The 13,029-nt window shown below is 39.8% G+C and overlaps 1 protein-coding gene across 5 annotated transcripts in view; it reads right to left on the bottom strand.

Moving 5' to 3' along the window:
- Window positions 1–7,418: 7,418 nt before the first annotated feature.
- The window catches only part of MYO5C (myosin VC), a 32,784-nt gene continuing 27,173 nt past the window's right edge, over window positions 7,419–13,029 (bottom strand). For 3 of the 5 annotated variants that reach the window (XM_040076921.2, XM_040076922.2, XM_040076925.1), the window contains 5 exons: window positions 11,767–11,917; window positions 11,078–11,360; window positions 9,925–10,099; window positions 9,321–9,401; window positions 7,425–9,063 (listed from right to left, as the gene is read on the bottom strand). In XM_040076921.2, the coding sequence (XP_039932855.1) occupies window positions 8,911–9,063; window positions 9,321–9,401; window positions 9,925–10,099; window positions 11,078–11,360; window positions 11,767–11,917 (843 nt within the window). In that variant the 3' untranslated portion in view covers window positions 7,425–8,910. Of the gene's footprint in view, window positions 9,064–9,320; window positions 9,402–9,924; window positions 10,100–11,077; window positions 11,361–11,766; window positions 11,918–13,029 lie in introns of those variants that run through there. The other 2 variants (XM_040076920.2, XM_040076924.2) reach the window with 2 other exon arrangements.

Genomic DNA, 13,029 nt, shown 5'->3' with positions numbered 1-13,029 from the left:
TCTTGAAACAGAGCAGTTTCCAAAATCACAAAGAAGGAATAAATAGCCCTCCACTTTGTTGTGGTGTGAGCTCAGGAGCTCAGCTCTTTGGCTTCTGCTCATATGAATGTATGCTGGGCACAGGGAACAGCTGATGCTTCCAGAGAAAGAACCATGCATGACACATAGCTTTTTGTTCCCTGGGAGTTCCTTGAAAATGTCCCATTTTAATTACAGAATTGTCCTTGATCTACAAGGAGTAACTGTGCATATTGACTTCCATTGTCTCCCTTTAGCCAGAAAATAGACGATCCAGTGGCTATTGTTCAACCTGGGGATGTGCCAAGATTGGAGAGGGAGATAAGAAAATGCTTCTTTGCAGCTGTTGTTTGGACTCTGGGCACATCCTGGACAAAGTGTGGGTCTCAGAGAAAATAAAAGTCCCTTCCCACACTGGGTTTAGAAGCAGGGTTGCTGTCCAACTGGGATGCACAGGCTCTTCACCATCACTCTAGAGCTGAACAGACAGGTCCTGGTCTGGTCATGTCCACAAGGTCCCGTTTAGTCAATGTCTCTGCAGGCAGAAGCCAGGTTATTTCCCTGGAATCTAAGGAAGTGGATCTATTTCCAGCTTTCTCACTGTCCACAGAAGCTGATGTGACTTAACCCAACCAGCCTGATGGCCATGTAGGCAACCCTGAACTCATCAATCCAGTTATGTTCAGAATCACAAAAGAAAATGTAGGCATTATAAGCTATGGATTCACACACTGCTCGATAAAGGAACATCCTTCAAAGCCCTCCAGAGTAATCAGCACATTGGAAATGCCTTCCAGCATAGACTGTGCCAAGGAAATAAAAACTGAGTATTTTTAAAGTGATACCAAAAGAGCAGGGAAAAAAATCCCTGAGAAACCCAAAGATTTTTTAGCAGGAAAGTGACAGAAAGCTTCTTCCCATGCATTATCTTCAGGTCTGAAAAATTAAACCTACTTATATTAAACTCAGTAATGCAGCTATGTCCTGGGGGACTAGCAGAGGAAGATTCTGAAGAAGAAATTCCATTTTTGAAGGATTCTAATCTATAACAAATGCCTTATTTCTGACACCTGATAAGTGTGGAGAGGCTCAGAAGTTAAATCCAACAAAAGGTGTAGGAAATTTCTTTGCCTTGATAGGAACTCATCAGCTCTCAGGAATTTGGCATAGATAACACCTATGTGTCAGACAGTCAGCATAGTTCTAACAGTGAAAAATCCAGTTTCTTGCCTTACTGGTGTGAACAGTCTCACTGCCTTGTGGAATGGGATTTAAAAGTCTACAAAGAAAAGCACAGAAGATGAGAGTCTTTGGGAACTGTACATGTGCAGGCTGATCTATGATACTAATCCTGAGGTGGTGGGGTCAGCAGAGCCATGAAGGGACAGGGAAGCCTCTACTGAACGGACTGAGCTGTAGAAGTGTGTGAAAAATAATGTGTATTTCATTGGTTTGGAAAAATATTTGAAAAAAAAAAGTATTTCATTCACCTGAGCAACTCCTGCATTAGCTAACCATGCAAAAATACAGGTCAGAGTAAGGCCAGTTGGGAGCTTTAAATAAAATTAACCAGAGCTGAATTAATTTAGATGATAGCATAGTACTCCATCAACAAGTGCCACACATGGCAATCACACCAGATTGCAGTGATGAGTATCCATGGAAGAAAAGCTGGTCCTGTTCTGGTAGTAAGAACACTGGGGAAAATGAAGGATCTAACAGTGTATAACAAATCGTTGCCTACCTCAAAAGTCAGGCCTTTAAAAGAAGTTTCCTTTCTCACTAATTCACCAGCTGATCTCTTTTCAAATTGTAAGCTAATTTTGTGGTGAAACTAAACCAGCAAACATTGAGTTTCTACTGATTAGCCCCAAACTCTAAAGCAGTCAAAACCCTAGAGGAAGATTATTTTGTCTAAAAGACAAACAACTGAAGTAGGATGATGTCAACACTGGGAATCAGCAATTTCTAATTCTGTCATCCCCCGACATACGTTGTTTTTGGGGAAATCACCAAGACTGGCTGATGAAAATGCATGTGTGCATCTGTTGGACTGAAATTAGGAGTTGCATGGGCACATTGGGGAGCTGCAGAAAGATCAGCCAGTTAGACACCACAATATGCACGTGCATCCACAAACACAACTGCGGCAAAGGATATTTTGTGGGTTTTGATTTAAGCCAAAGCATACCCACAGCTCTGAAAAAAGACCAGCTTAAAAGTCAAGGATGGAATTTCCCGACTCGTGTTTATTTCTGTGCTAGTGCAAAGAGCTTTCTGTGTGCTGAATATTTGCTTTTAAATCTTTCAGAAAATATGAAGCAAGCTAAAGCCACATCTAGCAGAAAGCCCCAGACCCCCCTGCAGTGCCAATAGGAAGCCTAACAGGCTTTTAGGTACTGACTTAATTCTTCCTGAAGTCTCAGTCCGCTTCCACCTACCAGCTGTTCCAGCTGCTATGAGTCTGACGTCCATACTGCCAATAACAGGGAGAAAGTTGCAGGAACTGTAAGTAACAAACAGCCAGTTTCCTGCAATTCCAGCATGCATTTATCAAGTCATGCAAAAGTTTACTGAAAAAATAGCCAAGAAGGCTGTTGGCCAAGAAGGACCTGAACAAAGCGGCAATTTCAAAGTCAGAAGAAGCAAATAAACTGGGAAGGGACTGTCTTTTGTCTTGCAGTCATTACATCTAAATTTCCTCCTAAACAAAGCAATGCATGAGAATGTGCTGTGTTAGCCAGTAACCTGTACACATGTACCACCTACACCTCCAAATCAGTGCTCTCATCTGCCTGTACAACAGTATTGTGCAGACACAGCTTGCCAAGCCTTTTAGCCTTTCTGCAGAGATCATTCCTCAAATACAACAAACTGTTGGACCTTACTCAGTCATGGTAGAGAACGCTTCTGGGGAGGAAACAGTGATGGATGTCTTCTCCAACTGATAATGCACAATGGTTTAGGAAGATAAAATAAAAATACTGCAAGCTGGACTGCAAAATTCAGAAATTTACAAAAGGAGTTTTGTAGGCCAGCTCTTCAAGAGCCACATAGGTTCATGACCTTAGCTGTGTATTTCACCTAAAAAACCCCCACCGTGACATCTCTGGAACAGAGCTGAAACAGGAGAGTGGGGTATCACCTCACCACTACGTGCTGGAGCTTAGAAAGCCTCCAACAGAAGACATTTCACTGCTCTGCAACTTTTTCCCACCTTGTCCTCATTGTAGCAACTTCCAGCTCTCACCCAAGTACTGCACGTAGCCCCGGAGACCACCTGGTCATGGTAGGAAATGTGGGCACAAAGGAGTTGTGACAGCCCTTCACTGGTGCCCGAGAGAGACTGGGTGAGTGTCATAGCCCCTGTCACTAGTGAATGACTTTGTTGTGATGATTTAATCTTTTTTGTTGTTGTTGTTCAGTTCTTTCAAAGGCAAGTGGGAAACACTCCAGAGCATATGCCAAGCAGAGCAGATGTGTATCTCAGGGTAGAAGAGACGGGCACAAAGCCTTTGCCCAGTGTGTGGTACCCTAGGGTAAAAAGCTCACGGCCATTTTCCAATCAAGAATCATCAAAAGTATCCTTGAGCCCTGGGGCCACCTCCCTTGTAGGTCTGTGGAAACACCAGGGGTCTGCAGAGGCGTTTGTTTGGCAGCCTGTGGGCCCTAGCAATGCTCCTTTGCTGTCCAGCTTCAGAGAGCACTGACCCATTCCCCCGTGTCTGCAGCCTGCCCACACCTGAGGGGGGCGGAGGAAATCAGGCACGTACCATCTCCACACACAGCGAGCAGTAGCTGCGTTGCTCCGATTTGACAGAAACAGGCCTGAGGGGCTTCTCTTTGGAGCACTTGTCGCAGGGACCAAACACAATGGCTAAAAAGGTCTGGTCCATCTTGGTGGATCACGGGAGCTGAAAGAGAAGAAGGAGGAAAGCGTGCATTCCAGTCCAGCACAAAGCTTCCACCGCGGCTGTGCCAGCTCGGGCAGCCTAGGCTGTATATAGACATCTGTGGGCTGGATAATCTCTCTGGGACTAATCTCTCGAGCTGGATGAACTGGCGCTATGTACAAGACAGTCACGTGCCCTGCAGAGTCTTTCCTTTATGAAGAAAAACATAAAGGAAAGCGTATATTTAAATACCATTATACTGTGTGCTGTGCATAGGGGTTCACTACTTGTGGGAAAATACTTTTAATTTGTATTTAGCCACTGCCAGCAGACAGTAACCAAAAATCCACAGCAACAGCTGGATTTCTGAGAAACCTGCACTGATCAATAAACTTTATTTTTCCACCACAGTATAAAACAGTCATTATTATGCATTGTTTTTAAAGCTGAAAAGATGACCTACGATTTGGTCAGCAGCAGCTACAAAATATTACCATTATGCTGTTTGAGCAGAAATTGATGCTTCAAGCACACTGACAGCTAGGTCATTACAAATCCACTTTTGTACTCAAGCCAGGCATCTCTAAGATCAAAGCACTATCACCAACAAAGTATTAAAAACTACTTGAGAGTCAGACAAACAAATGAGAATATTGCAGTGTCATTTTTCTCTGTATATTTTTCATAGGGAAAACGGGACCTTTGACTTCTTCTAAAAATGGAATTTTTTAACATCAGACTTGTACATAAAAAATGAATTTGTGGTAAACAATCAGAAGCAGTTATTGCAAGAGAGATTTAAACGGAACAAAAGAAATTCAATGCCCTATGACATTTTAGAATTTGTTTGGCTGGACATTATACAAAAATCAAACCAAACTTTACTCTGTGTACCCGTCTCCATTCTGCTGTTAATTCTTACGTATTTCAGTGGGCAGTTTGAAAACTAAGATAACAAACTCTGAAATCCTGCCCACTCTTAGGTCAGTAACAGTTCTGCTGTTGTTTCCAGGGGATGCATGACTTCATCCCAAAACATGTGGGAAGAAATCTGTCCTGGAAGGAACTGCAGTGTAATAATTTAAAATCTGCATGGAGATTTCAGTCAGCAGTCAAGGTGGTTTATATTCCACTTGATGAAAAGCAACAAATATGGCCTGAAGCTTTTAATGCATTATTTTTTTTTTGGCAAATGCGAACCCAAGACCACAAGCTGCCACCCTTTCCAGGAAGCTTCTCCGTGCAGGTATTGCTCAGTGCTGTGAAATTACTGCAGTGCCTGGGCTCAGCTCTCCTAGATCCTTAAAACTGAATAACCTGTTATTCCAAGGTTCTCAGAATTAGTGGTTCCCTGAGGAACCACCGATCTTATTTGAACAAAATGTCATCAGTAGCTCCAGACAATTTTGACAAGGATCTATTAGGCTTGGGAGAAATACTCTGGGCAGAATTAATCTTTGATAAAATATGAGAATACGCTGGAGTAACGTACAGGAGGAATCATGCCTGCTATCAGTATTTTACTACAGATGAGATTATGACACATTACAAAATTCTGCTACAAGAGAAGCCATCAAAAGTTCTGAATAATTAAAAAGCAGTATTAATCCTGAGATAGTATACAAATCCATCATGATGACAATTTTACAAAGATATATAAAGCAAAAAGGTCTAAAACCATTACAACTCCCAGCACTATCGCCTGAAATTTTAATCTTACTAGGTTTTAAAAGTTACACTAGAAATTTTAAAATGGTGAATCATTAAGAAATGTGTTATTACAGAGAAATTCTGTACAATGAATCTTGTTGCAAAAAATAATAATAAAAAAAATGACCCACCTTTTTAGTGAGCAAGAACCTGGAGATTCTCAAGATGACTAAGTAAGCCCTGTGCAGCTGCTAACGTAGAAAGATAACCTTCCTATTAATTCTACTTAAAGGTATTTAAAGCTCAGCCTCTCCAGTTGCATCACCTCAGATCAGTTACACACTGGGGATTACTGATGATAACGACTTTATTTTAACTGCCCTCGTTTAGAATATAGAATAAAGAACAGAAACTATTCGGCAAGCTAGACCTTACCTGCCTATTTCACACAGCAGTTTTTTTTAATGGTTTGTTTATAAACAAATATTTGCCTGTTAATAAAGTTGAAATTTACTGGGGTGACTGACAACTGATTCTTCCAACTATTAATTTGGTATTCTGACAAACAGCACTGCCAATATCATCTCATATTCTTAAAAAAATTTACAAGTCTAACAAATTGATTAGTGTTCACGCTGGTTCCTCCTCAGTTATACTTCTACAATTCTTCCATTCTAAGACAATAAATTTAAAGTCAATAGGATCAAAAATTGCTGCTTTTCTTGCACTCTTTGAAAAAAATTTTGGGAAATTTATGAAAACCTGTCTGAAAAATTTAAGAAGTGATGAAGGTCACATCTACTATTAAGACTCTATGGAAGGCACTGATAATTAATGCCATTAGATTTCACATTTGGTAGCCAAGGGGAAATGAGGTAAAATGAGGGGAAAAAAGACAGAACTAAGTCTCAGCCCAGCAGAGACATGGGTAAAAGTAACCAGTCCAAATCATTTTTTATTAGAATATTACGGGAGCACAGGACTGAAAGGGACCACCAGTGCTGCTGAGCCCTATTCCCAGAAATTGCAGGAGTCACGTCTAAACACATCCAGAAATGCCAAAAGCATCTTACACATTTCTCCGTAAGCCATTTCAGTGCTTTCCCACTGCAGTAAGGATCACCATTCAACACCCTCCCATTTGAATGAAATACTTTTCTCCTTTAGCATCATTCTAGGAAAGTTAACTTCAGTAATGCCTCTTTCATGTATCTGCCTTCACTAAAACTGCTCCTTATAATCAGAAGGGTAACAGAGAACAAAAAGAATTTTGCACTTGAATTCTGGCTGAAGGCATTAGTATCAGCAAAAGCTAGATAAGTTTTAGAGAGCATATGGTAAGCAGGATAATTTTAAACTTTGTTTTATAAATATACCTTGTTGTTTGCATACACAGCATTAATAGCACACTCCACACAAAGCTCTCAAACTAACGAAGCACCAAATTGTCAGAACAGTTTTCCTTGATCAACAGTTTTTGTCATAACAGCACACACACCTTGGCACTTCTCTGTGATGTGGATGCGAGGGTGAGCTGTGGTTTTCTTCACGTCAGCCCAGGTAACAGACACACAGCTCCAGCAAAAAAAGGCTGTATGCAACTTGCAGCAACAGAAGTTGCTTCAATTAAACTGTTTCCAGAAATTCCTGAGGAGCCAAGGACAGCACACAATGCTGACAGGAAGATACACAATGGTACAGCAAAGCAACTAGATTAAATAAATGTTTATGGTGCAACACAAGACTGGCAGCGCTCACAAATGTTCTCATAGTTCCAAGTAACTTCTTTCAAACAATTCCATACTGAAAAGATAACCATTGCATCACACAAGAGAACTACAAAATTATTTAAAACTACTTTATTTAATATGTTAAAATACTAGTCTACCTACATGTGTGATCTTTTGTACAGGTTTTATTGTTATTGAACAAAACACAAAATGTTTCCTTCATATATTTTGTCTATATCTCTGTAGAGATCATGAGGAATATGACACTGTACATGGTAAGCACCAAGAACACTAAGTAGCAAGTATGATTCCCTCTTTATACTTACAGATCGTTTGTGAAATTAAACAAGAAGTACTAACACTGGAGTAATAATATTAAAAAAAAAATCGAAGAAATTGTACCTTAAATTAACTCAATTCTTCATAATCCTTTAACTATTTCAGAGCTTTAGTACTTGATTTTAATAACTATGGCTAACAGAGTAGCTAGAAACCCAGCATTAGTTCCCTATTGAAGGATAGTCACTCTAGTGTGAGGTGAATGCTATTTCCCCTGTTGCTCTGACACTAAATAAAGTTACTGTTTTACTCCCTGACCAAAGGGAGAAGGCTGAACAAAGCAGAAAGGAGACCATTTCTGCATTTAAGGATCCTGCAAATGAAATTATGTAAGTAAAGGTGAAATGTAAGGAATCAAGCTTGGTTTATCATTAACACCAGACCAGAGATGCTACATCTGCTCCCACGCAGTCTCTGGACTGGAGGAGGGAAACTAACAAAATGAGAAAGGCAGAAAGGTGATGTGTGCATACTCAGTGTATATTTTGAAATAAATTGCACTGTGGATGGAACCAAATCAGATGACTCCTGTCTTTCAGAGAACCAAGCTTGTAACTCAAACCTGGATCATAGCATGAATTTTATATCTAATTTTTCTATTACAATAACTGATATTAAATCCAAACTTGTAGAGAACAAAACTGAAACCTCCAAGAAGAGCACCTGAGTCTTTGCTCTGGCCAAAGAGCCAGGTAAAGTGCCTGAGTTGCAATGCAAGCACTCAAGAGAGCCAGCCTGCCTACAAAAAGACATTGTGGGGTTGGAACAGCCGTTCCCTTAGATTGATCTCAGTTCCCCTCTTCAGAGAAAGGTGAAAGTTAGTCTCAACAGATCCAGTACGTCAAGGCAAAGAACAGAATTGCCTAGGGAAGAAAAAAACCCCTCTCATTGCAGGAAGTGAAGGCAAGGAAAATTGTAAAGCAGTAACGTCTATCAGATGCCAGTCTTCCCCCGTGACTGCTGACAGGGCAGCAATGTAAACTTGTCAGACAAATGCTTTTCTTGTCAGGTTTGTACTAAAAACTATATGGTAAACTTTGTGTCCAGGTGATGATATAAAGTTATTCTCGTAGGACTGAAATGAAGGCAGAAGAGTAAGAAAAGGGAGAAGGAAGTAACAAGTCAAAATTACTCCGACTGTTCAAGTCTTGACCAAAGAAAAAGTTTTTAACAGCTTAATTCCCTGCACACTGCCATACTATCCACCAGCTGGTGAAATGAACCATGAAAGTCTGCTGTGTTTATAGAGTCTCTGAGGAAGTACCAATGCACTGGTTTTATTAAACCCTCGTGAGAAAGCCAAGTTTGAAGCTGCTGGGGACTTGTATCAGTTCCAAAGCATGTGGAGAGGGGGTGAAAGGAAACGTCACTTGAAAGAGATGCTTGGTATCAAGCATCAGCTGGGGAACATCCTCACGGTTGTTTAGCATAGCCTGAAATCAGAACAGAAAGAGTGTGAAAACAATGAATTAAGAATCAAAGCAAAGCCAGTACATCTCTTCTTCCCATTGCAAATCTTGCTTTTCCACGTTTTTAAGCAGATTTGTTTGCATCACTTTCAAGTGTCTAGAAGATGAGCAACTTAGCAATAATGTGATGTAAAGGTCGAGTACAACTATAAAGCCTCAAAAGTCATGTGTATGAAGCATTCTGTAAGCTGAATATTAGAAATAGCAGTTGCAGCTTTTACCTGGACTTTTCGAACAAATGATGGAGTCACTCTTTTCTCAAAGTCATCTATCGGAGTGTATGAGTTCAGGATCTTAACTATCTGCTCAAATTACAAAAGACTACTTTAGTGTGTCATAAAAAGGGAGAAGACAAAAAGAAGAAAGCATTATTATGACATTCTTACTCATATTTAATTAAAGTTTCAGTAAAACGCTTTACTGTAAAGGTAGAATTTTGACTTGTCACCTACTGAGTTTTTACATATGTGATGATTGCTATGATTCATTTGCAGAGGTGTCAGGAGGATCAAGGAGATTGTAGAAAAAGTTGATTTGATTAAGGGAAACAATGAAAAACCTCTTGTGACATACTAAAAAAAATACACTGTGGAGCAAAACTGTGGGATACAACAAAGCAGGGAAGCATTCACCACAGGAGCAGTTAAAATGCTCAAAACAATCAGGAATAATGAGTTAAAATTCCAAATTAACAAGTGATGATGTGGAATGCTGAGGAATGCTACTTTTATGAAATGGAAGTCCAATGGCTTTTTGCAATGAATTATTTTAGATAGCTAATATTCTGCAATCAGTGCTGCCAGAGGAAAACAGGTGGTTCATTACCTGCACAGTAGAGAGAGATGAGCAGTGTTCACAGATTTCCTTGGCATCATCATCTGTGATCTTTTTAACCTGAAGGAGCCAGGCTGCTTGAGACAGGGGCTCCAAAGTTTCTTTGGCATTGCTGCTTTGAAGATTCTTGTCCTTCAGCCATTCTTCCAAGTAGCTGATATTACATCTAGGTTAAACCATGAGCAAAGAACAGAAATGTCAGGTTCCCCTTGACAAGCAAGTTACTTTGAAGACTGCTAAAGAAAAAATGCTCTTCTAATGTTGTGTTCAAATTAATGCATTTTAAGTTAAAAACAATATCTGCAGCTCAGGTATTCTTTTTAAAAATCAAACAATAGCTTATTGAACTATAAATTAAATCCTTTGAATATTTCAGTTTTTGTCTTCATTTTCTATTTCTTAATGCTTGGCTAATAGAAAGTGAGTCATTAGTTTAGCTGTTGTTTCCAGAAAGTTACTAATATACACTGGCATTGTCATTTCTTTACAACTGAGCATGTACAGGAAATGAGAACAATCTCTGCTGTTACAAAGCAGGGCCAGGCTTATGACTGATGACCAGGTTTCCTCTAATAATGTTCCTAGATGGGCCAAGATTTTACTGATTTTCCTTCACCTGAGTCTGCAGACTGACTCATGGAAAACAAATGAACTGTTTCTCCTGCAAAACAGTCAGGAGCATGTTTTCTTGATGCTTGCAACAAGAGAGATGATGCTCCATCTGCACCCTCCAAAGCTCCATCTTGTCACAGAGCATGAAACATGCAAGTCAGCTTCTGTATCTCTGCCAGCCCTGGGACACTGCACCTGTTCACTATGGTAAGAAAGAATTAAAAATACTGATGGTCACATCACGGATGAGCTAGCATGGAAAGAATCCTAACCATGTCTGACTTTAAGCTTCAGACTGTAATTTTCTCTGCCTTTTCCTCCACTAGTGTTTCCATGGAAAGAACAATTTACAGTTGTCATGCTGAGAAAGCTCAGCCCTAAATACGACGATTTGCTTTTCCAAAAGAAGTAAAAACAATCGGCTACTTCCAGGAGAATGGTCACAGAATATCCAGAGACTTAGAGATAAAGGACATTACATACAAGAGTTAAAAATCCATTCTCAAGCTCGTTGAAGCTTTGCTGGCTTTACCTTATCTGCATTCCTTTTCTACAGGAGCACATGTCCTTGCGGAGGAAGAGACTGTTGAGGGTGACAGCTCCAATCAGAAAGAAAAGCTGCTTCACTGCCTGCTTTAGGAGCTCGGAGTCCAAGCCATTCTGACACATAGTGCTATAAAAATAGCTGAGCTGCTGCAGGATAGAGGTCATAGTGTAGGTATCGGTGTCATCTATACTGGAAGAACGTTTACGGAACCCCGTAGGTTTCAAGCCAGAAATTCCTTGAAGACTTTCATATTCCAGCATGCCTGGTACTGAAATACAACAGACAGTAACTGATAAAATCAAAATTCCTGAGGCTCCTTTCAGTTACATTAATTATTGAACAAAACCTACTTTCAGGATATTTTAGAAGTTAATTGATATGAGAAAAATAAGATACTGACCAAGGCTTCCAGAGCACACAATTTTTAAAAAGCCTTTTATTTTTGTAGGACGTTGCTCAGATTCACAGCATTATCCTACATTAGGAAGTTTTGACGAAAAAATCTGGGAATATACAATTCAGTGAAATTTTATGTGTAGAAACACACATGCAGGAACACGTGTCTATAAATATCAGGAGAGAGGAGTCTGTCCCACCCTCTGCCTCCCTGTCTAAGCTTTCTTCATACGCTTCACAAGCTACATTTAGATCCTCTTGGATTGCTGATGTCTTACCAATCATGTGCTGGATATTGTTCTCCATTACAATAATGAATTGGTGATATATTCGAATGGCCAAATCACTGAGAATTTGTCTGTATTCTGAGAGATCAAAATGCTTCAAACAGTTCTTATTCTGACGTGGAGTGTTATACTTCATGAATTCCTACAAGTGAGTTGTAAGTATAATTAGAAATCCCATAATGCAGTAATCATAAATTGTTACTGCAATGTGTTGGAGTTATTCATTCCATCTCTGGCTGAACACAGTCTCAGAATGAGTCAAGGCTACAGCTAATTTCAATAGATGCTTACTGTACTCAGTTTTTCAGTTTATGCTGACATTTGCTCTGTTCCTAAAGCCAAAGGAAAGACATGCATAGATGTCAATGAACTTTGGGGCAACTCCTACATCTCTTAAATAGAAAGCAAATTCTCCCTGTTCTCCTCTCAAAAAAGAGGGCCCCCCCCCCAAAAGAATCTCACAAAACAACAACCACAACAACAATCTCACAAATCAACACAAAACCCCCCAAACAACTACCAACCAACCAACCAACCAACGAAAAAACAAACAAACAAAAAACCAACCAACCAACCAAAAGCCAACAAGGTGGTTGTTTCAACTATGATGGTTAAAAAAAAAAATCTACATTGTATTGTTGCAAAGGGATATTATTTTTGGACTTTTCATTAGCAAAGTTCTGACTTCAAAAGTCTACTCCGAATCCTAACCTGTGTGAGGTGTTTAATACAGTCAACATTAGACTGTAGATTAAAAGTAAATTCTGGACTCAGAGCTTTCCCTACTGCTGCAACCCCAATTACAGAGGGCTGGTGATGAAGTTTAGCAGGTTTGGGCTCTGCATGACCCTGGTGTGGCCGCGGGAGGGAACGCCTCTAACCCCAGTTCTGGCCGCCCAAGTCCATAAAACCTCATTAAAAATACGGTGAGAGTTTCCAACTGAAAAGAATTAAAAGAAACTTCAATTTCAGGATGTGATTTAGCTTAAACAAACAAGTGAAATAAGGGGAAAACCTGAACAGTTTATTGTTCTGCTTCTTTCCAGAGGTTTCCTTCTATTTTGGTAGCACTAAGTGCTTGAATGGCCCTAATTATAAAATAGTAAAGCTGTTTTACATATATATATATATATGGCTGGATATCTGAAGTCCAGCTCAAATCAAACTCATGAAAAGATTCAAATTAAGTAGCAGTTTCCATGTCGTGGCTTTAATCTACTTTACCACTTTGACATATCCTTCATTTCCCTTGAT

This window comes from Hirundo rustica, chromosome 13, assembly GCF_015227805.2.
Source record: "Hirundo rustica isolate bHirRus1 chromosome 13, bHirRus1.pri.v3, whole genome shotgun sequence".
Taxonomy (NCBI): domain Eukaryota; kingdom Metazoa; phylum Chordata; class Aves; order Passeriformes; family Hirundinidae; genus Hirundo; species Hirundo rustica.
This window is presented reverse-complemented; position numbering and strand designations above follow the sequence as displayed.